We start from the raw sequence: 24,569 nt of genomic DNA, 5'->3' as shown, positions 1-24,569 counted from the left end.
ACCATGACATCACCCTTGTTGCTCACACTTCTCAACTTTATCCAGAGACTCTCAGGTTTTTCTGCAGTTTCATACCAGAGCTCTGAGCAGTCACACTCCTCTCTTACATACAACGCAACTCCCCCACCTTTTCTGCCCTGCCTGTCCTTCCTGAACAGTTTATATCCATCCATGACAGTACTCCAGTCATGTGAGTTATCCCACCAAGTCTCTGTTATTCCAATCGCATCCTAGTTCCCTGACTGTGCCAGGACTTCCAGTTCTCCCTGTTTGTTTCCCAGGCTTCTTGCATTTGTGTATAGGCACTTAAGATAACTCATCGATTGTCCCTCTTTCTCAATATGAGACAGGAGTCCTCCCCTCTTGCGCTCTCCTGCTTGTGCTTCCTCCCAGGATTCCATTTCCCCACTTATCTCAGGGCTTTGGTCTCCTTCCCCTCGTGAACCTAGTTTAAAGCCCTCCTCACTAGGTTAGCCAGCCTGCTGGCAAAGATGCTCTTCCCTCTCTTCGTTAGGTGGAGCCCGTCTCTGCCTAGCACTCCTTCTTGGAACACCATCCCATGGTCGAAGAATCCAAAGCCTTCTCTCCGACACCACCTGCGTAGCCATTTGTTGATTTCCACGATTCGACGGTCTCTACCCAGGCCTTCTCCTTGCACAGGGAGGATGGACAAGAACACCACTTGCGCCTCAAACTCCTCTAATCACAGAAAAAGAATGTAGGGGACTGTGACGGGGCAGAGCGGCCCTGCATTGGTATAGCAGGGGTTAATCCTTCCTCCTCACAGAGGAAGCCCTGCCCCGGAAGTTCTGCTGGGCATGCTCCAACTGGAGGTCAGATATAAAAGCCTGCAGCTCAGCTCAGTCTGGGCTGACCGCCGGAGGGGAAGGACGCACGCTGCTAGCTCCTGCAGAGAGAGGGCCTGTGAGCCAGGATCCAGGAGTCAGCCCTGCCGAGGCACTACCTGAGACCCTGACGGAGGACGACCCAGGGGAGGAACAGACCGGAGGACCCCTTGCCGCAGATGCACTGTCATTCCTGGTAGGAAGTGACCCAGGGGAAAAGTACAGATAAATGGCATTAAAGCTGTATTACTGCTTGGCGTGTTGCGGGCAGATCCCCGCTGAGCTAGTGGCAAGTAGAGCTTGCCGCTACCAGGGTCCTGGGTCGGGGCTCGGTGGAAAGGCAGGCCTGAGTTCCCCTACCCCCTCACCCTGAACCGTGAGGGATTAGATGGACTCTGGCCGCTAGGCCGTGCTACCCCACCTGCAAAGGGGAATTATATGGACTCTGGCCGCTAGGCTGTGCTACCCCACCTGCAAAGGAGGATTATATGGACTCTGGCCGCTAGGCCGTGCTTCCCCACCTGCAAAGGAGGATTATATGGACTCTGGCCGCTAGGCCGTGCTTCCCCACCTGCAAAGGGGGATTACATGGACTCTGGCCACTAGGCCGTGCTACCCCACCTGCAAAGGGGGATTATATGGACTCTGGCCACTAGGCCGTGCTTCCCCACCTGCAAAGGGGGATTATATGGACTCTGGCCACTAGGCCGTGCTACCCCACCTGCAAAGGGGGATTATATGGACTCCAGCCACTAGGTCGAGCCACCCACTCGTAAGAGGGGTTATATAGACTCTGCCTGCCAGGTCGCGCTACTGCGCCTACCGGGGGAGAGAAGAGCGTACGACCAAGTAACAGACAGCCCTTAAAGAGGCAAACACCGAGACTAGAGAGAGGCGAGACGCTGACACCTTTCCTGCCCCTGCCACAAAGGGGCACTGTGGTGCTAGCCCGCCACAGGGACCATGAAAGAAATGGGAGTGCAGTGAGTTGGGACAGATATGGGATTGGGTCATGGGAAACACCCATGGGTCATAGAAAGCATAGCGGGGGACTGGCAAAAATGGTCTTTTCAATGTTTTAAAAACTGTAAACACTTAGCATTTTCTAGATATATAATCTGAAATGTTTAATGATTTCCCTTTGAATAAAGTCTCCCTCTCCATTCATCCTCACACTCATTCATCCTCTACTCTGTGTCATGTATAAATCCCCCCACAACATAAACTTCCTATCAACTTGATAACATATTTAGGACAGCAGCCCTACTTCGGTGGATTTCTAAAGATGTGTCAGAGCAGGGCCCCCTCTTGTGACTTTTATATGCTAACCTGATTTTAAATCTTTTTAGAGCAGAAAATTCCAAAATAAAAAATATGTTAAAGCAAGAGTTAAGGAAGGTTGTAAGTGAATGTCAATTGAATCCATCTCTCTCTCTCTCTCACACACACACACACACACATTTTAGAAACATCTACCATATAATCTTTCATCACCTAGTGTTATTACACCAGAAATAAATTGCAAAACTACCTGCAAAGGCCAAGATAACAACATAATGAACGATTTTAAAATTCCATTTCTGATTCTAGGAATCTATTTCTAATAATCCTGAATACTAACTTAAGTTACATTATTTATTACAAAAATATAAAAACCACTGTAAAATATAGTTTAAATACAAATTTGCAAGTTCTATACCACAGGACACAACACCATCAAGGAATTTCACAACACCAAGTAGATCAGTCGCTCAGTTTCTATTCATTAAAATAGTCTTCTGCTGTACTAACACATGACGTCATGAAAAAAACAGATAGAATTCTGATATGATTCAATATGCCCTGAGACTATACAGCTTTCAATATGTTTTCTACAAATGAACTATACAATATATAAAGTCAACTGTATGCATCGAGATATTTCCATTACAGAATAAAGCAACGTGACAAAGTTAAGGTTGGCTATATGACATAATTCGAGTAACACCAGAGACTCCTAAGGCCCCAGCTCCCAGAGTCACGTGATTAGATCAGAGTCTCTAGGCTTTCATTTAAAGATATGTCTAGCTCTCATGGATGCAAGGAAAACTCTATAAAGATAAATCCAGTGCAACTGATCCCTGCCACAGCAGCTAGCCTGAAAGATTAGATCATCCCAGCAGAAGCAGGATAGGGCCTTCCCATGTGGGTGGGGTCACAGTGTGGGAGTGGTGTTATGGGGCCCCATAGAGTATACCTAAGGCCTCCTTTGCCTTAATTCGGTCCTAGGTGACTGTAACAATAACAATGGGGAAATAGCTGGATGCATTAATTTATCATTTACAATTCCCTGTTAAACCGCGCTTGTGGCAAAGTTTGTTTCTTTAATGACACCAGCATACTTTGGTCAAAGACAAAAATCAGTTATCCCGACTAAAATATTCAAGAATATTTCCCCAAAACAGTAGGCCAATCATTTCCTTATAACGTGCATATTCAATGGACCAATAGTATATTAATACTCTCGAATACTTGTCTACCGAAGCTATCTAATCTTCCAAATATTTCTAAACCAAAACACAAACTACGAAACATTAAATATATACAGATCAATACTAAACTCATTTGCAAGAACCAATAGAACAAAAAAGTAGCATTCTGAATAATTGTGAAATATTTATGATGTTTTCTTTAAATATAGTTACATATAGGCATATGTTAAATCAATAATAAGAAAATAAGAAATAAAAAACTATAGAGAATGAGAAGTTAATTTTACCTGGTTCGCTGATTTCATGTCCGTGGTCAGATCAAAGTTAGTAAGAAGATCCTGTTCTTTTCCAGAGTCCGTTCCAGCATTGCCATGCTGAGGTGGGAGAGAGGGGATAATTGGTCTGAGGAATCTGAATTCACTGTTTCCTGATCCAGTTGTTAAACAGACTTCATAACGATAACTGTGAGACAGAGTTCCGTTACCCGTTACATCTACCAAATTATTTTGGAAGTTGCTATTACCACAACAATTGCCAGAAGCAGACATGTATTTTTCTCCATAATTCCTTCTTCTATAAAGCTTGATAATTATAAATATTATCACTGAAATAAAAAAGACAAACGATACTAAACACAAGGAAATTATTAAGTACATCGTTAATGTGTCATTCTCTTCCTCTTCCACAGCTACATCTGTAAACTGCATGTATGCATCCGAAAACCCATCCACTAGAGCTATGTTTAGAGTTGCAGATGAAGAAAGAGGTGATTCTCCGCTGTCCCTAACTAGCACAATAAGTTTTTGCTTCACCGTATCTCGGTCTGTTATTAGCCTCGTGGTTCTTATTTCACCATTTTGGGAAGCGATAGTAAATAGACCTGGGTCAGTGGCCTTCAACAAATGATAGGAAAGCCAAGAATTCTGACCGGAATCTCCATCCACAGCCACCACCTTCGTCACCAGGTAACCCGCCTTCGCCGATCTGGGAACCAGGTCATTAGCGAGGGAGCTGCTGTTCTGCAGAGGGTATAAAATGAAGGGGGCGTTGTCATTTTCATCAATTATCACAACTCGGACAATGACTTCAGAGCTCAGTGGAGGGGACCCGCCATCTGCAGCTCTCACTGCAACCTGGAACTCTTTTCTCTGTTCATAATCCATAGATCGCAGAGCGTACACATTCCCATTTTCCGAGTTTATGGAGATATAAGAGAGAAGCGAAAAGCCACCTACCTCAGAAGGCAATAGAGAGTATGTCACTTTGGCATTCTGTTCTGAGTCAGAATCAAAAGCATTGACCTTCCCTATCAAGACGGCTGGGCCGTTGTTTTCTCGGACATACATAGTGTATGATGTTTGACTGAACTCTGGGGAATTGTCATTGATGTCGGATATTTTCACGACGATTCTCTCCTCAGTGGAGAGACTGGGAGTTCCCAAATCCATGGCTGTGATGGTGATGTTATACTCAGATACTTTCTCTCTGTCAAGCACATATTCAGTCACTAGAGAGTAGGAATTTTTGAAAGTTGTTTTCAAAGAAAATGGAAGATCATCTTCTATGGAGCAGACTGTTTTCCCATTGTTCCCAGAGTCCCGGTCTCTGACACTGAAAAGCGCCACCACTGTCACAGGCGAGGAGTCCTCAGGTATGGGGCTGGTGAGGGACGTTACTTTAACTTCCGGGGGATTGTCATTCACATCCAGCACCTCCACAAGCACTTTAGAGTGGGAAAACAGCCCCCCGTCATCTGTGGCCCGAACATCTAGCTCATATGTTTCAATAGTTTCAAAATCCAATTGGCCTGTGAGTCGAAGTTCCCCTGTCACTGGGTTTATATTAAAAGTTTTACTGTTTTCTTTGGATTTCTGGCTGAAAGAATAGGATATTTCCCCATAATTTCCCTCATCTAAATCAGTTGCAGAAACAGTGACAACCAGGTAATCTTTGGGGCTGTTTTCCAGAACTCGACTTTTGTAAATGGTCTGAGAGAACACAGGAGGATTGTCATTGGCATCGAGGACAATGACATGGATTTGTGCTGTGCCGGACCTCGGGGGAGAGCCGCCATCCACGGCCGTGAGCACTAGACTCACCTCTGGCTGCTCCTCGCGGTCCAGTGGTTTATCCAGCACTAGCTCTGCGAATTTCCTGCCGTCACTCCGAACCCGCGTATAAATATGGAAGTAGTCATTATTGCTAATGCTGTAGTTCTGGAGGCTGTTGTTTCCCACATCTAGATCCTGGGCATTTTCCAAGGGAAACCGAGACCCAGGGTCAGACGTTTCCAGGATTTTTAAAATAAATTCCTTTTCTGAGAACACTGGAGAATAATCATTTATATCATAAACTCTTATCTCAGCGGGATAGGCTTGTAAGGGATTTTGCAGGATTATTTCAAATTGCACCATACAGGGGTCCGTTTCCCCGCATAATTCCTCTCTGTCCATTTTCTCTTTAATAAACAAGTCCCCAGTGTTGCTGTTTAGCTGGAAATGCTGGCGGCTGCCTTCGGAAACCACACGGGCCCTGCGAGCAGACAGTCTCTTCGGGTCTAGCCCTAGATCCTTTGCTACATTAGCCACAAAGGACCCACTTTCCATTTCCTCAGGCACAGAATAGCGAACCGTCTCGCATCTGAGGGCCCACATGCAAAGAAATAGAACGAGACAAGCGACTTGCCTTTTGATTGTTGTTCTCCTCTTCTTATCCGCCATCCTTAATAGGAAAGAACACACAGACATCGATCGAGAAATAATGACACTAGTGGAAATTCATTGCAGAATTCTGATTTCCGAAAGATTTACTTTAGTCTGTATATTTCCTTTCTACGGATTCAGTTAATCCAACGCCTTTATAATTTTGTTTTTCTCTGCGATACCAGACAAATCACCCGTATCTCAGATACATGTATCTGGTCCTGATACGGTCTAGCCCTGTGACGCCAGAATCGCCTGTTGTAATCTTTCCCCTTCTTAGCCAACAGCGCCACTATGCGTCTAAACGCGGTCTTCCTCGCCGTAAAACCGGTTGGAAAATCTGTTCTATGGCTGTTCTATCTCCTTTACAGAATGGCTATTATATTGCTTTCTTTTTAGATATCCTGAATTAATAAACTTTTTTTATAGAACGTAAATCTATTTAGGTAACATACTAATACGGAAAGCAAGAACAGACATACTGAATATTTAATGTGCATTTTAGTCTATTTTTTTTTCAAATAGTACCTAATCCGAAAACTCAGCGGTGCAAAGTAGCCAAAGTTCACCTCGATATTAATGTGAGTTGAGGCTGTCCAGAATATCTAACGATCTGGTCACTGTTTCTTCGACTGTAAAATCTGTGGGGGAGAGGTTATCTTGTACTCCATATAGCACAGTTGTCGGCATTAAACAAACAGTAAAATAAAATAGTCTCTATAGTATGCCTGGCAAATTGCTTTCTGAGCCAATTTGTCCTACCCAGTGTTGTTAGTGCTGTGGAGTATTGTTGCTGCTGTCAGTGTTGCTGTTTTTGGAGTTCTGATGTCAGCTAAAACTTAACTTCCTTAAAAATATGGATGACACCAAGCTGCGAGGGATTGCAAGCACTTTGAAGGACAGGGTTAGAATTCTAAAGGACCTTGAAAAATTGGAGAATTGGTCTGAAATCAACAAAATTAAATTCAATAAAGACAAATGCAAAGTACCTCCCTTTAAGAAGGAAAAATCAAATGCACCACTCAGGGCGACTTTTTGGACAGGTGAGGAACAAATCACAAAACAGTTATTTCTACTCCTGCACAATGTATAATTTAATAGCTGTTAAAAAATTACCTTATTTTTAGTAAAGAAGAAGCAGCAGTCAGACCTTGGAGCTGGAGCCACTACCGCTGCCACTGCTACCTGCGTCGGGGCTGGTGGCCTCGCATCAGGCAGGCTTGGGGCTGGGCAGCTGCTCATGCACAACAAGCATGGGGCCTGTCTCACGAGGGAGAAGGCTGGGGAGGCACAGGCTGCCTGCCCCATTTCCACCCCCTGCAACCTCCGTGAAGCTTGGGTTTAATTGCTACAATCCTGCCATGGCCTCACCAAGCAGTGGTTACCACATCAAGGCCCTTACATAAGTAGGGATGTAAAATGCCACGTTAACAAGGCAACTTCTTGAGGCACTATTAGCTATACCAAAAGCCTCGTTCTGCATTACATTCTTCAAACTTGCTGGCACTGCACTTTTCTTCTGGAGAGAGTGAGTTGTTACATTTAAATAAAATTACAAATGATCCTTAAATCTGTATATATTTATCAATACAAATTATATAAAATGTATTTTGAAGCTTTTGTCAATTCTTGGTTAGGCTGCAGCTCACTTCCCTGGACTGGGGCTCCATCCCTGGCCCAACTGCAAAATGGGAATAACTAGCTAGATGGTAATACTGCTGAAAAGGATTTGGGGGTTATAGTGGATCACAAATTGAATATGAGTCAACAATGTGATGCCTTTCTGAAAAAAAAACTAATATCATTATGGGGTGTGTTAGCGGAAGTGTTGTATCTAAGGCATGGGAGGTAACTGTCCTGCTCTGCTTGGTACTGGTGAGATCTCAGCTGGAGTATTGCATCCAATTCTGTGCCTCACACTTTAAGGGAGATGTGGACAAGTCGGAGAGAGTCCAGAGGAGAGAAACAAAAGTTTAGCAAACCTGACCTATGAGGAAAGATTAAAGAAATTGGGCTCATTGAGAAAAGAAGACTGAGGTGGGACCTGATAACAGTCTTCAAATATGTTATTGGCTCTTATAAAGAGGACTGTGATCTATTGTTCTCCATATCCATTGAAGAGCGGACAAGAGGTAATGGACTTAATTTGTAGCAAGGGAGATTAAGTTTAGACATTAGGAAAAACTTTCTAACTACAAGGGTAGTTATGCTCTTGAATAGGCTTCCAAGGGAGGTTGTAGAATGCTGACACTGGAGATTTTTAAGAACAGGTTGGACCAGGGGTAGGCACCCTATGGCACATGTGCCGAAAGCGGCAAACAAGCTGATTTTCAATGGCACTCACACTGCCCGGGTCCTGGCCACCAGTCCGGGGGGCTCTGCATTTTAATTTAATTTTAAATGAAGCTTCTTAAACATTTTAAAAACCTTATTTATTTTACATACAACAATAGTTTAGTTATATATTATAGACTTATAGAAAGAGACCTTCTAAAAACATTAAAATGTATTACTGGCACGCAAAACCTTACATTAGAGTGAATAAATGATGACTCGGCACACCACTTCTGAAAGGTTGCCGACCCCTGGGTTGGACAAACACTCATCAGGTTTACTTGGTCCTGCCACAGTGCAGGGAGTTGGACTTCATGATTTCTCAAGGTCCCTTCTAGCCCTATATGTCTATGATTCTAGTATGAAATTTCACAAAGGGAGGCTCACAATTATTATTAACACTTTGAACCTTTCTGAGTAGCATCACTTGACATGATTTTAATAAATGAGTTTCTGAAGTTATAGTAATCATTTTATTGTCCCCCAATTCCTAAATGTGTCACCATGGGCTACTATAAAGACCAGAACAAATGCTTTAATTAAAAGGACCTTTGTTTTTGTTGCCTAAAATTTTTTCCTGTCATACATTTATCAGATTACAGCATTATTATTAGAACGTCTAATATATTCAGTGAAAACAATGTGATACTCTGTCACCACTGAAGAAGCATTGTCCACTTACTTGTGTGACTGACGCAGTGCTCCTGAGCAATGGCATCCACATGTGCTGTGGGTCCACAACAAAGCCTTCACCAGGCCCTTTAAAGCCCACGGAAGGAATGGTTGAGTGAAGTCAGGGTAGCAGGATCAGGTCAATGCACTATGGTCATTCTATTGAATCTGATGCCTAATAGAGTTCCACTCCATATTCCTATAGATAAACTAAAGATATGTGGGCCATCGAGAGTCAGACTCGCTTTAAATAATCAAATACACAAGAGAATTATTTATAGCTCACTATCCGGCTAGGAGTAGGTCTTGAGTGAGCTGCACATAGTGCATTCTGGTTCAGATAATATTCAAGAAAGAGATGGAGGAACAAGTGAAGAATAAATAAAAATTAAATAAAAATGTGTGAATAATATATAACTAAGTATAATCTTATCTACTTTGGAGCACATAGTACAACTTCATAAACTGGAAAACAATCTAATTAGAGTATTAAATGGGATGAGCTTAGCCATCGTAGCTAAAACTATCTGGTTAGAATAGGAATTAACGTGAGTCTCAGTCCACATCTTTATAATGTCAACACACATAGAGCAAGTGCCATACTGTTAGCTTTACATCTGTAAGGGTTTTCAGCCCTGCTTAGACTTCAGATATCCATTTTTGGTCATTGTGGGGTTTTTTTTATTTTATTTTGTTTTTTTTAAAACATCAATTGGAGCGTTCAAGAGAGAACAGAAAATGAACACAGGTTGGAAAATCAGCCCCAACAAGAGAGGTCCAGAGAAAATAAAAGACAGGGAAGTAGTGGTAACTATGTGTAATTCCCTAAAAATATAATATAGAAGCATCCGCATAATTAAGCAGCAAACAGCGAGCGAGAAGTAGTGGTATTATTAACTTGAAGCAAAGGAAATATAGATTTTATTGAGTTTAGGGAACAGAACATGCAGTCACAATACACTCCAGTTATTTCACTTCAAATCGATTAATCTTATTCCTGATATGTGCTAATTTAATACAGAGACGTTTAATTTGAGTGAATAATGATGTAAACAACTACAAAGTTTAACAAGAGATGAACACACACACAAGATATGACTGTTGGGATTATATGCCATCATTTCAGTGCTAAAAGTTCTAGTGGTCAGTGACCATGATATTAGCCAGAGATATCTGGCGGGTAAGTCTCCCTCAGGGTTTGGTGAACCATGTTAAAAGTGAATAATTGTGAGGGCCACAGCTAAACCTGGAAAGGGTCATACTTCTGGTGTGAATATAGACACGTTAGGGGTATGACCCATATCGAAGAACATATGTTAAAGGTCAGATTTTTTTTAAACGAAATAATATGAAGAAATTTGAAAGAGTTTCCAAAGGTGGTTGTGAGCTCAACCGTCAATGGAGAAATTAAAGGCGAGGGTAACGGTCTGCAAAGTCAGTGCCTAAAGTTAGACACCTTAGGGGCGTGGTCTAACTTTCCAAACTACAGCGTTCTTTCAACTCCCATTGAAGAAAATGGAAGCCCAGAAAAAAAAAAGCCCACTTTTATTGGGGGGGGCCTGAATATGCGTTTGCTTGCCTGTGTTTAGGCCCCCAGCTGGAAAATTTTGATCCAGACATATATGATACATTCTATATCTGGGGTACTTTAGGAACAGTGTTGTTCCATGACTTCCACAATGCCGGTGGATAAACTAAGCAATGGCACTTCAAGTCTGTCCAGCTAATAGCGATCCCTACATTCCAGTCCTAAAGGAAATCAGTCGGGAATTTGCCTCAACTTTTTCTACATGAAAAGATTTTATACGTATGTTGCATTACATGTTAATTCATGGACCTAAGTGGCCTCATGAACCTTATCAAGCAGAGTTCAAAGTGGGATAATTTTATCGAGACTTCAGTGGAGCTGAGAGAGTTACATGTTCTTCATCCCACACAATACTACAGTTTCGCAACAAAGGCTAAAATTTTCAAAAGTGACTAAGTGATTTAGAACGAAGTCCCATTTTCAAAAGTGATTTAGGAATTTCTGTCGCTCTCGAAAATTTAACCAAAAATCACTAATCTAAAATAATATCTGTACACACAGGGACATCGCTATCATCATCATCATCATCATCATCAATGGATTTCTATGAGAAGAGGAATATTCATAATTAAAGTACAAGGCAAGGGCGTGAAGATTGAATAGTAGGGATGTATATAGCTAAATTATTACTATGCACACTCAAATTGTTTAAAATTATGTTAAACTCTTACTAAAAAGCATCAAAGCAAGTTTGGAAAATTAAATATTAATCAACACAAGCAGATATTCTGTCCTGACTCACTGATTCTATCTGACTACCCGCATGGGAACTATTAAGAAAATCATTGTCTCTGACCTTGTCTATTTCAGAATTCTGAGCAAGAAAACTTATTGGTCTGAGAAATTTAAACTCGCTGTTACTCGATCCGTTTGTCAAACAGACTTCATAATGACAAGGCTCGGATAGGATTCCGGGTCCACTGGCACCTACTAAATCACCGGGGAAGCCGTTAGCGCCATAAAAATTGCTACAAGCCGAGTTATATTTTTCACTAAAATTTCGCCTTTTACATCCCTTAATAATTACAAATACTACTATCGAAAATAAAAAAATGAATGAAATCATAGCTAGCGCTATCACTAAATACGTAGTCAGTGTGCTGTCCTTCTCTTCTTCGCCGGGTACCTCAAAAATCTGCATATACGCGTCTGAAAATCCATCCACCACAAGAAAATTTAGCGTCGCTGTGGTTGATAGGGATGGTTCTCCGTTATCTTTAATAAGGATAAGAAGTTTCTGCTTGAAGCTGTCTCGTTCATTTAATGGCCTAGTGGTCCTTATTTCACCATTTTGGGAACCCACAGTGAAGAGACTTGGGTCTGTGGCCTTCAGCAGCCGATAGGAAAGCCAAGAATTCTGACCGGAATCTCCATCCACAGTTACCACCTTCGTCACCAGGTAACCCGCCTCCGCCGACTTGGGAACTAGGTCATTAGCGGGAGAGCTGCTGTTCTGCAGAGGGTATAAAATGAAGGGGGAGTTGTCATTGTCATCAATTATCACAACTCGGACAACGACTTCAGAACTTAGTGGAGGGGACCCGCCATCTGCAGCTCTCACTGTGACCTGGAACTCTCTTATCTGTTCATAATCCATGGATCGCAGAGCGTACACATTCCCATTTTCCGAGTTTATGGAGATATAAGAGAGAAGCAGAAGGCCACCTACCTCAGCAGGCAATAGAGAATATGTCACTTTGGCATTCTGCTCTGAGTCCGAATCAATAGCACTGACTTTGCCAATTTTTATCCCTGGCCCGTTGTTTTCTCTTATATACATAGTGTATGACGCTTCATTAAACACGGGAGAATTGTCATTAATATCTGATATTTTCGGTGATTGTCACTGCAGTAGCGAGTCTGGGAGATCCCAAATCCTGAGCAGTGATTGTTATGTTGTACTCCGATAGTCTCTCACGATCCAGTGCGCTTTCGGTCACCAGAGAGTAGGAATTTTTTGATACTTTTCTGACAGTAAAAGGCAGCTCGTCCTCTATGGAGCAGACAGTTTTCCCATTATCGCCGGAGTCCCGGTCTCTGACACTGAATAGAGCCATCACTCTCCCCTGCTGGGAGTTTTCGGGGATAGGACTGGTGAGGGATGTTATGGTCACCTCCGGAGCATTGTCATTCATATCCAGCAATTCCACCAGGACTTTGCAGTGTGCAGACAGACCCCCGCCGTCCATGCCCTGTATGTCTATCTCATAGTTTTCTCTGTCTTCAAAATCCAATGGCCGCTTGAGTCGAATTTCCCCGGTGATAGGATTTATCTTAAAAGTTTGGCGATTTTCCTCTGAATTTTGAATAATGGAATAGGATATTTCCCCATTAATTCCTTCGTCTAAATCGGTAGCAGAGACTGTAGCTAACAAATAATCTTCAAGTGTATTTTCCAAAATCTGGACTTTATAAAGAAGACGAGAAAATACCGGATTATTGTCGTTTATATCCAGAACCATAACTCGAATTCGGGCTGTACCCGACCGCGGTGGGGAACCACCATCGATAGTTATGAGTGTGAAACTGATCTCCGGCTTCTCCTCACGGTCCAGGGGTTTATCCAGCACCAGCTCTGCGTACTTTCTGCCGTCACTGCGATCCCGAGTATAAATCTGAAAATAGTCATTAGAGCTAATGCTGTAATTCTGGAGACTGTGGTTGCTAACATCTAAATCCTGGGCACTCTCCAGTAAAAACCGGTTTCCAGGTATAGTACTTTCCGAGATCTTTAGGATAAATTCATTATTCAAGAACACCGGAGAATGATCATTTATATCATAAACGCTTACCTCAGCTCGGTAGGACTGTAGCGGACTGTGCAGCAATATCTCAAAATGCACCAGGCAGGGGTCGATCTGCCCGCAGAGCTCCTCTCGGTCTATTTTTTCTTGTATAAACAAATCCCCGGTGCTGCGGTCGAGCTGAAAATACTGTTTTTTCCCTTCAGAAATAATCCGGGCCTGCCGAGCGGACAGTTTCTCGGCTTTCAGCCCCAAATCCTTTGCAATATTCGTCACGAAAGACCCGCTTCCTGTTTCTTCAGTCACAGCATACCGAAGCGTTTCAGTTCTCACCTCCGGCACACAGAGAAAAAGGATCAGAGACAGAACCTGCCTTGTCAGGCCTTTCTCACTATTTCTTATCCCCATGTTTCCTTGTAACCGAACCTCTTCTACAGATACCTGTTCTCTCTTTACATATATTTCAGCGTCCCTTAGTAATGCTTACGGACAAGAATCTTTGTCAAAACCCGTCTCCACCTGAAGCTCTTTCAGGAACAGTGCAGTTCACATTCTGGACAACGCACTGTTATAGTCTGCTTCTTTGCCTGGCGGAGAGACGCTGTCTCGGCGACTAATGGAGTCACCTGCAGCCGCAGTTCTCTTTCTTCGCCTTTGTGGTGAGCAGCACCACCAAGCGTCTGTATTAAAAATTACTGAGATATTTTTCAATGTAAAAATGGTTTATACATTTCATATCGTCAAAATCTTTTGCAAACATAACCGCAATAAAATATTTAATGAAAACGGAAATAGAATAATGTGCAATTCGAAACAAATAAATACGAGTAGCCTTATTATATTAAAAAGATTAAACAGACTCTTGATTTCAACATGGTTTATTGTAAAAAACGATTAATTTTATCGTTTCTCTGAGGTACTTTCTCCGCCACATTGATTTCAAGTGGGAGGGATAAATGAAGGAAATAAAATATAGACTTTTTGTTTTCGTTATAAATGTATCCCTTGTGTAACTCCATTGACCTCAATGAGATTACAGCCAGAATAAATTTGGTCCAATACGCCTAAGAAACTTCCCTTAGCCATTCCCAGATATTGACCTGTACGATGCCAAATGCGTTCCCGAATGTATTTGAACGACTCATTTCCAAATAATAATAATAATAATAATACATGCTTAGATCTAAACTCCTAATATTAGTTATGGATTTTATCTGAAATCGCTATTTCATCCTGTGGACAGTTTTCCTTTATCTAAATATTTTCTATATTTTCCCGGAATCTAAATTCAATTCGGGGGTAGATAGTTATACACTTCTTAAACCAGGCCCACGGCTCTGCACCTGCGGGGGTTAGTATTTGTGTCTGTTTTGTAATACCTCGACTGATACGGCAGAAGCAGCCTATGCATCAGGGAGATCCCTTGAAATGGATCTAGAACAAATAATCACTTCCTGATTCATTGCAAAATTGAGATGGGACCCATACATAGCTTCAAAGCATAGCGGTATTTTTCTCAGGCTGCTATCTTCTTCTTCAGGATCTCAGATTTCCTTTAAGAATAAGCAAATCTCTAGCAGTTATAGTTTCAAAGAAAACCTAAAATATATGAACTCAGCATAACCGATACAGAGATGCCTATGCGAGTCTGCAGAGAAGCTGAAATAATAGATCTGAGAGTGTTGTGAACTGCTCCATTCCTCTCAGTGAAGAGTTAGCGCACAGATACTCAATGATAACTCAAATGTCGGCCTTTTAAAATATTTCCTTCTTCGGAGAATAAAGGAGAAGATCATAGATCTACACAATTTACTGTGAGTGACATCTCAGTTTGGTGCCACAAGTGCCTTCCTCCTTGTCCCGCAGTCACTAGGAGCCAAGTGCAAGAACCATAGCATAGTGGCAGTCCATGGGCACATTCATGTCAACTGAGGAGGATCCAAATTCCGAACGCCCAGTGGAGGTGAGAGGCCACGCACGACCATATTTCGAACAACTGCACAATCTACCGTGTCACATTTTGGTGACCCACATGCTTGCAGTTTATTTTATAGGTGAAGCTCGGAGGAATACCATTACCTTTTCTGCCAACTGGACCCCTGCTGGCTATGAATCAAACCTGTACTAGCAGTTTCTTGTGCTAACATGTATTTTGAAGGGTATCTACTTGGCTTCCGAAACTTTTCTCTTTCTAAATACAATTCTATTATTCATAAAGTAGACATAGAACCTTTAGCAACATCTGGACAGATATTATGTAACTGGATGATCACTTACAGATCAAGTTCATACCTTGTATGATTACATGGACATCAGGTCGGAATGAATTTGTTTCCACACATTTTGCTGTACCCATATTTACAGATGAAACTATTTCAATTTTTCGCAAACTGTCCATACATTACATATGTTCTAGTCCTTTCTCCCTTTTTAGGGATCATGCTTTGTGCTTTACTAGCTGATGACACAAACAGTCCATAATTAACAATATTAACATATTTAAATATAAAAGTTTATAAATTCTAAGACAATCATATACAGGCATTATTATTTACCAATATTCTTCAAAATTACAAAAATTAAAACATCAAGGAATTTTCTTTATAGGCACCTATGTTAATTAACACAGGGAAAAGAAGATTTTTTTATTGTAAATGATCAATAAATAACATAGCTATAGAAAATTAAGAATATCTATGTAAAAGATTTAAGCATTTTCAAATTCACTTCCTGTATTAAAGAGGTAAGTAGCTGATGGGGAAAAGTCAATATTTTTGCTTTCAAAATGAATATAATATTCTTACCTGACTAGATGACTTCATTTAGTTTCCCTTGGTAGAGTTCATAGGAAAATCCGAATTCGTTTCTCCATTAAATTGCTGTTCTGGAAGACTGGGGATAATGGATCTGAGGAATTTGAATCCACTGGTTTCCGATCCAGATGCTAAACAAACTTCATAGCCATAACCTCGGGACAAAGTTCCATTACCTGTTACATCTACCAAATTATTCTGGAAATTTCCATCTCCATAAAAATGACCAGAAGCAGAGAGATATTTGTCTCTACAATTTCTTCTCTTGTATATCTTAATAATTATAAAAATGATTACTGAAACTAGAAAAAGAAATGAAACTAAAGACAATGAAATTACTAAATACATAGTCAACGTGTTTTCCTGCTCATCTTCCGCTTCCTTTGCGCATCAACAAATTGCATATAACCATCTGAAAATCCATCCACTAGAAGTATATTTAGTGTTACTGATGAGGAAAGTGGCGATTCTCCGTTGTCTCTGACAAGCACAATAAGTTTTTGCTTCATCGTATTTTGGGCGGTTATTATCCTTGTGGTTTTTACCTCTCCATTTTGAGATCCCACACTGAACAGGCCTGGGTCTGTGGCCTTTAGCAGCTGGTAGGAAAGCCAAGAATTCTGACCAGAATCCCCAACCACAGCCACCACCTTCGACACCAGGTAACCCGCCTCCGCCGAACTGGGAACCAGGTCATTGGCGGGGGAGCTGCTGTTCTGCAGAAGGTATAAAATGAAGGGGGCACTGTCATTTTCATCAAATATCACAACTCGGACATTGACTTCAGAGCTTCGTGGAGGGGATCCGCCATCTCACTGCAACCCGGAAACCTCTTATCTGTTCATAATCCACCCAGAATGTAGACGTTGCCATTTTCAGAATTGGCAGAAAAGTAAGAGGATAAAGGGAAGATTCCTTTCTGGTCAGGTAATATTGAATAGATCACTTCTTATTTTGCTCTGAATCTAAATCAGTGGCCTGTTATCATTTCTAATCATTATGGATGGATTGTTATTTTCCCTTATAGACATGAGATAGGATGTTTGATTGAACACCGGTGCGTTGTCATTGATATCTGAAATTTGCATCTTGATGGTCTCCTGAGTGAATAGGCTGGGAGACCCAGCGTCCATAGCAGTAATGGTTACCTTATACTCTGATAACTTCTCTCTGTCCGGAGCCTTATCGCTCACCAGAGCGTAATAATTTTGGATGATAGGTTTCACAGCAAACGGAAGATTATCTTGGATGGAGCAAGCAGTTCTCCATTATCTCCCGAGTCTCGGTCTCTCACACTGAAAAGCGCCACCACCGTCTCAGGCGGGGAGTCTTCGGGTATCGAGCTGTTCAGAGACATTACATTATTGTCATTTCGGAGTGATTGTCATTCACATCCACAACCTCCACGAGGACTCTGCAGTGTGCAGACAGACCCCCTCTAGCCTGAGTTCTGATTTTCATCTCACGGGTCTAGTCCTCTTCGAAATCCACCTCTCCTATCACTTTTATTTCTCCTGTCACGGAATCTATTGCAAAAATGTGTTGACTTCTTTCTGTGATCTCTTTAAAAGAATATGTTATCTGGCTGTTCGTTTCTTCGTCCATGTCTGTAGCAGATAGTTTGCAAATTACTTGATATTTAGGAACATTTTCAAATACATTCACTTTGTACAGGAACTGACTAAAGCCATGGGGTGTTATCATTGATATCCAGAACAATAACTCGTATGTGAGCTCTGCCGGTCCTCTGGGGAAGCCCTCTCTCCCCGCTACCCCCAGTCAGAAGCTGTGAGAATCAAATTAAATTCTGGCTACTCCTCCCGATCTAATGTTTTTTTCTAATACCAGTTCAGCATATTTACTTCTATCTCCCCTAGCTTGCACATCCACCCGGAAATGTTCATTGGGGCTGATCGTGTAGTTCTGGATGGCATTTGTTTTCCAGGGGAAAACGGGTGTTTTTCTGTGTCAGTTCTGGAATTTCGAACATAAATTCTTTCTTTCGGAAACTAAGAGAACTATCAATCACATCCTCTACCTTCACCCCAAAGCGATGCAGCTGCAATGGATTTTCCAATACAATTTCGAACTACAGCAAACACGAATCAGTCTGTCCGCACAGATGCTCACGGTCTATTTTCTTCTTTATTATCACATCCCCCGAGCCGGTGATGAGCTGAAAATACTTTTTGCTACTTTGTGAAATCAGCCGGGCCCTGCGAGCAGTTTCCCTACATCCAATTCCAAATCCTTTGCAACGTTAGCAACTACAGACCTGATGTCCTGTTCTTCAGGCACGGAATAGAGGATCACCTCACACAGCGCTCGGGACAAGCAAAGATACAGAAAGAAAGACAGAACTTGCCTTTTTCTGATGTGGTTCCCCATTCCGCCAGCCATTCCCGGTCTGATCTAAAACACAACGATTTCCATACAGCAGCTCTGATGCCTAAAAATAGTTCCTGTGGTACCAGAGCAATAGTTTGATTAACAGCATATGTGCAGGGTAAAACAATTCGGTTTTAGATAGAAACCTAATTGTCTTTCTTCAGAGAAGGACTGTTCGTCTTTTATCTCGGGGATGCTCCTGTCATGGCGATTCTTCTAACACCGCCGTGATGAAACCTATTACTCCGTAGCTCTATTTCAGCGCCACCTTTGATAACAGCGCCTCCTAGCGTCTCAAACAGCACCTTTGCTTTCAGATCCAAGCTAATTTTAAAGATTATCATCATAGAATCATAGAACCGGAAGGGACCTCGAGGAGGTCATCTAGTCCAGTCCTCTGCACTCGAGGCAGGACCAAGTATTATCTAGACCATCCCTGACAGGTGTTTGTCCAACCTGGTCTTAAAAATCCTCAGTGATGGAGATTCCACAACCTCCCTAGGCAATTTATTCCAGTGCTTAATCACTCTGACAGTTAGGAAGTTTTTCCTAATGCCCAACCTAAACCTCCCTTGCTGCAATTTAAGCCCATTGCTTCTTGTCCTATCCTCAGAGGTTAAGAAAAACATTTTTTCTCCCTCCTCCTTGTAACAACCTTTTATGTACTTGAAAAGTGTTATCATGTGCCCTCTCAGTCTTCTCTTCTCCAAATTAAACAAACCCAGTCTTTTCAATTTTCTCTCATAGGTCATGTTTTCTAGATCTTTAATAATTTTTGTTGCTCTTCTCTGGACTTTCTCCAATTTGTCCAAATCTTTCCTGAAATGTGGTGTCCAGAACTGGATACAATACTGCAGTTGAGGCCTAATCATTGCGGAGTAGAGCGAAAGAATTACTTCTTGTGTCTTGCCTACAATACTCCTGCTAATAGATCCCAGAATTATGTTTGCTTTTTTTACAACAGCATTACACTGTTGACTCATATTTAGTTCCACTAGGACACCCAGATCCCTTTCTCCAGTACTCCTTCCTAAGGCGTCATTTCCGATTTTGTATGTGTGCAATTGATTGTTCCTTCCTAAGTGGAATACTTTGCATTTGTCCTTATTTAATTTAATCATATTTACCATTTCTCTGGTTTCTCTAGACCATTTCTCCAGTTTGTCCAGATCATTTTGAATTTTAATCCTATCCTCCAAAGCACTTGCAACCCCTCCCAGCTTGGTATCATCCACAAACTTTATAAGTTTCAGAGTAGCAGCCGTGTTAGTCTGTATCGGCAAAAAGAACAGGAGTACTTGTGGCACCTTAGAGACTAACAAATTTATTAGCGCATAAGCTTTCATGGGCTACAGCCCACTTCTTCGGATGCATATAGAATGGCCATTCTATGTGCATCCGAAGAAGTGGGCTGTAGCCCACGAAAGCTTATGCTCTAATAAATTTGTTAAACTTTGTAAGTGTACTCTCTGTGCCATTGTCTAAATCACTGATGAAGATATTGAACAGAACCCGACCCAGAACTGATCCCTGAGGGGCCCCACTCGTTATGCCCTTCCAGCATGACTGTGAACCACTGATAACTATTCTCTGGGAATGATTTTCCAACCAGTTATGCACCCACCTTATAGTAGCTCCATCTAGGCTGTATTTCCCTAGTTTGTTTATGAAAAGGTCATGCAAGACAGTATCAAAAGCCTTACTAAAGTCAAGATATACCATGTCTATTGCTTCCCCCTATCCAGGGCTGGCTCTAGGTTTTTTGCCACCTCAAGCAAAAAATGTGCTGCCCCAAGCTCCGAGAGCGCAACTGCCCAAGCAAAAAAAAGAATGGCTGCCCCTGGAATTGTGCCACCCCAAGCACGTGCTTGCTTTGCTGGTGCCTAGAGCTAGTCCTGCCCCTATCTACAAGGCTTGTTACCCTGTCAAAGAAAGCTATCAGGTTGGTTTGACATGATTTGTTCTTGACAAATCGATGCTGACTGTTATTTATCACCTTATTTTGATCTTAAATTGATTGCTTAATTATTTGCTCCATGATCTTTCCAGGTACAGAAGTTAAGCTGACTGGTTTGTAATTCCCCGGGTTGTCCTTATTTCCCTTTTTATAGATGGGCACTATATTTGCCCTTTTCCAGTCTTCTGGAATGCCTCACATCTTCCACGACTTTTCAAAGATAATTGATAATGGCTCAGACATCTCCTCAGTCAGCTCCTTGAGTAATCTAGGATGCATTTAATCAGACCCTGGTGATTTGAAGACATCTATCTTGTCTAAGTAATTTTTGACTTGTTCTTTCCCTATTTTAGACTCTGATCCTATCTCATTTTCACTGGCATTCACTATGTTAGATGTCCAATCACCACAAACCTTCTTAGTGAAAACCGAAACAAAGAAGTCATTAAGCACCTCTGTCATTTCCACATTTTCTGTTATTGTCTTTCCCTCTTCATTGAGTAACGGGCCTACTCTGTCCTTGGTCTTCCTCTTGCTTCTAATTTATTTGTAGGATGTTGTATTGTTTCCTTTTATGTCCCTAGCTAGTTTGTTCTCATTTTGTGCCTCGGGTCTTCTAATTTTGTCCCTACATACTTGTGTTATTTGTTTATATTCATCCTTTGTAATTTGACTGAGTTTCCACTTTTTGTAGGACTCTTTTTTTGTGTTTTAGATCATTAAAGATCTCCTGGTTAAGCCAGGGTGGTCTCTTGCCATACTTCCTATCTTTCCTATGCAGTAGGATAGTTTGCTCTTGTGCCCTTAATAATGTCTCTGAAAAACTGCCAACTGTCTTAAATTGTTTTTCCCCTTAGACTTGCTTCCCATAGTATTTTACCTACCAATTCCCTGAGTTTGCTAAAGTCTGCCTTCTTTAAATCCATTGTCTTTATTGTGCTGTTCTCCCTCCTACCTTTCCTTAGACTCATGAATTCTATCATTTCATGATCACTTTCACCCAAGTTGCCTTCCACTTGCAAATTCTCAACCAGTTCCTCCCTATTTGTCAAAATCAAACCTAGAACAGCCTCCCCCCAGTAGCTTTCTCCACCTTCTGAAATAAAAAAAAATTGTCTCCAATACATTCCAAAAACTTGCTGGATTATCTGTGCCCTGCTGTGTTATTTTCACAGCAGATATCCGGGTAGTTAAAGTCTCCCATCTCCACCAAGTCCTGTGATTTGGATGATTTTGTTAGTTGTTTAAAAAAAGCCTCATCCACCTCTTCTTTCTGGTTTGGTGGTCTGTAGTAGATCCCTACCATGACATCACCCTTGTTTTTTTTACCCCTTTTATCCTTATCCAGAGACTTTCAACAAGTCTGTCTCTTACTTCTATCTCAACCTGGGCATCTGGGTGAGGAGGCTATGGAACATGGGGAGGAGGGGAGGCAGTTATACAGTGGAAGCAGTGGGGGTCTGTGCTCTTGTTGACTTTCCTGCAGCTCCAACAGACACTTCTTCATGTCCATTTGCTCCCCCATTAGCCTCAGCATTGCATCCTGCCTCCGCTTTTTGCACTCACTTAATTAGTTCCTGGCCTTTGCCACTGAATTTCTCCATGCATTAAGTTGTGCCCTCTCAGTGCAGGAGGAAAACATGTCATCGCGAGTGCAGGTTTTTTTTTTTTTTTGCCTTCTAATCTGCGATAACCTCAGGGACAGATATGATAGGGGGATCGTAGAAACATTCTACGCTCTATGATTCAGGGAGGACCGTGTGGTCACCTGTGCTGCTGAGTTCACCATGCTGACCAAACAGGAAATGAAATTCAAAAGTTCCCGGGGCTTTTCCTGTATACCTGGCTAGTGCATCAGAGTTCAAAGTGCTGTCTGGAGTGGTCACAATGGAGCACTCTGGGATAGCACCCAGAGGCCAATACCGTCAATTTGTGTCCACACTACCCCAAATTCGACCCAGCAAGGTCAATTTTAGCACTACTCCCCTCGTCGGGAAGGAGTACGGAAATTGATTTTCAGAGCCCTTTAGGTCGATGGAATGGGGTTGGCTGTGTGGACGCAGTCATTTTTAAATTGACCTAACATGGCTAAATTCGACCTAGCCCCATAATGTAGACCAGGCCTCTCTCTCTCTCCACAAAGTTAGTAACAAAATAAAAATATACATTAACATTTTAAACCTAACCAGGTCCCTTAAGTGACTTGCCACAAGATGTAAGAACATGTTCGTATTAGAGCTGAATGGGTCTAATATTTATTTAATTGTCTTTCTTTTATATAGGAATTAGATACAGTGCTCCTATCTGCCAAAATTGCGGTTAAAGTTCCCTCCCCCGCCAACCAAAATCTGAAATGGCGCCCCTGAGTAAGGAGCTTCCATTACCTTTAGGAAAATTAACAGAATTTCGAAATATGTTGGAAACGTAATATTTTGATAGTTTTTTCTGTTCCATCAGATGTCAATCATTTAACAACTGTCTTAAAAGGAAAGTGCTAATGAATGGAGAAAATCCTCTCTCCCATCTTCCAATATGTAGTGTCTGATGGTGGAAAAAAGCAGCCATGAACTCAGGCAGAGAATGATTCAATACTGGGATAGTCACAATTGCAGTTGCTCAGCTTTTCAGAATATTTCTGTCATGACAGACTCTAACAATGACTTCACCGTCTTCGGATGGATCATTTCCTGTGTTTCTAGGCTCTATTTAATCAGTGATAGCATGTTGAAAATACACGGTTATTTACATGTGTGTATCTCATGTTAAACCCTAACCTGATAGCATTTTCCAGCGTTCTGAGTAAATACATTCCTGTTCCCACTGAAGTCAGAAATTTCTTTCACTTCGATGGAGGGACATCGGACCCTAATTCCGTAGTCATAGCAGGAAGTATGGGGAAATTGCTATGACTATTTCCCAAAGACTGAACGTTCCTAAATAAAGGACAGGAAAGTATAATAAGAATCCAGAAAAATATGGAAGAATGTCAGTTAGAAGTGGGATCCCTGAATGAGACAGGTAGAACCTAAGCTCAGCGAAGATACAAGGTTGGGAAATTTACTACTAGGGGCACCAGGAATCTAAAACCATCTGAGCAGCACAAGTTCCAAGAAAGAAATGGGAAAGCAGAAAGAGTGCAAACACCGTAGATGATGTCAAGGTGAAAATTACATCTAGGTTTGAATGGAGGAGCACAATAAGGAAGGAATCCTATGTCTAGAGCTTTGGCAAGTTATTGGGAGAAGTTGCTGACTGCTCTAACAGTTAGAAGCGGTTGTTATAATAATTAATAATTTTAAGATGACAAACTTCTGCTATATGCCCAAAAAGGAATTCTGCACTAAAACAGCACCAGAGGCCCCCCACAATAGTAAAAATAGTGCCAAATAGGTTAAATGCCCTTGGACCCTGGGAATACCCAGCTAATAGTTTATAGGTACTGAATTCCCCCTAAAATATGACAGATCTATTGAGTGCAGACGCAAAAAAAAAAAAAAAAAAAAATTCTCCTCCCCTCACATTTGAAGGTCGGCATTGGAAAAGGGGAGGGGCTCCTGCAGTCCAGTTTTGTACAGGGGTTCAAGCTTTTCAGATGTGATGGCCTGAAGTTAGGTTCTTAAACCATATTTATGCACCTACAAAGGATTGGTCTAGTGTTTGAAAGTGCTGAACAGGCGCAATTACACTGGCTTCGATGGAAGGTGCTGGATGCTCAGCACTTTGGAAAATTAGGTTGTCAGTTTGGGGATTTAAGAACCTACCTTTAACTCTAGTTTTTAAAAACATTGTTCCAGGTATACTTTTGTCTGATACATTTTTCATTCCTTTTATGTTTTAGTTAAATGTTAGAAGAAATTTCCCCGACTTCTCCCATCTAATGAAGATTTGTAGACGGAACCAATGTTTGCCTGACTTCAATGGGAGCTGCATTTCCTTTGCTGCCTGGGAGTGACTCATTAATGTAAAAGAGGACATATTTACAGGTCTGTAGTTTCCCACACTCTCTTCCTCTCCACCTGCCAGCAATGGAATCAGATTTCATAGCCATCCTTCCT

General features: G+C 41.7%; 2 protein-coding genes and 1 pseudogene across 2 annotated transcripts; all 3 read right to left on the bottom strand.

Annotated features, from left to right (window-relative positions):
- Nucleotides 1–3,576: 3,576 nt before the first annotated feature.
- LOC128841905 (protocadherin beta-1-like) lies at nucleotides 3,577–6,036 on the bottom strand. Its single transcript, XM_054037418.1, has one exon. The coding sequence runs from the start codon at nucleotides 6,034–6,036 to the stop codon at nucleotides 3,577–3,579; it is 2,460 nt and encodes an 819-aa protein (XP_053893393.1).
- Nucleotides 6,037–9,928: 3,892 nt separating this feature from the next.
- Nucleotides 9,929–13,951, bottom strand: LOC128841804 (protocadherin beta-1-like). The gene is given in 2 exon segments (XM_054037242.1): nucleotides 9,929–12,444; nucleotides 12,446–13,951. Coding segments are annotated over 2 exon segments (2,445 nt in total). The 5' UTR covers nucleotides 13,765–13,951; the 3' UTR covers nucleotides 9,929–11,318.
- Nucleotides 13,952–16,178: 2,227 nt separating this feature from the next.
- Nucleotides 16,179–18,557, bottom strand: LOC128841904 (protocadherin beta-1-like; annotated as a pseudogene).
- Nucleotides 18,558–24,569: the final 6,012 nt, after the last annotated feature.

The sequence above is a fragment of the Malaclemys terrapin genome, chromosome 8, assembly GCF_027887155.1.
Source record: "Malaclemys terrapin pileata isolate rMalTer1 chromosome 8, rMalTer1.hap1, whole genome shotgun sequence".
NCBI classification, from domain to species: domain Eukaryota; kingdom Metazoa; phylum Chordata; order Testudines; family Emydidae; genus Malaclemys; species Malaclemys terrapin.
Note: the sequence above shows the minus strand (reverse complement) of the source record. Positions and strands in the feature narration are given on the sequence as shown.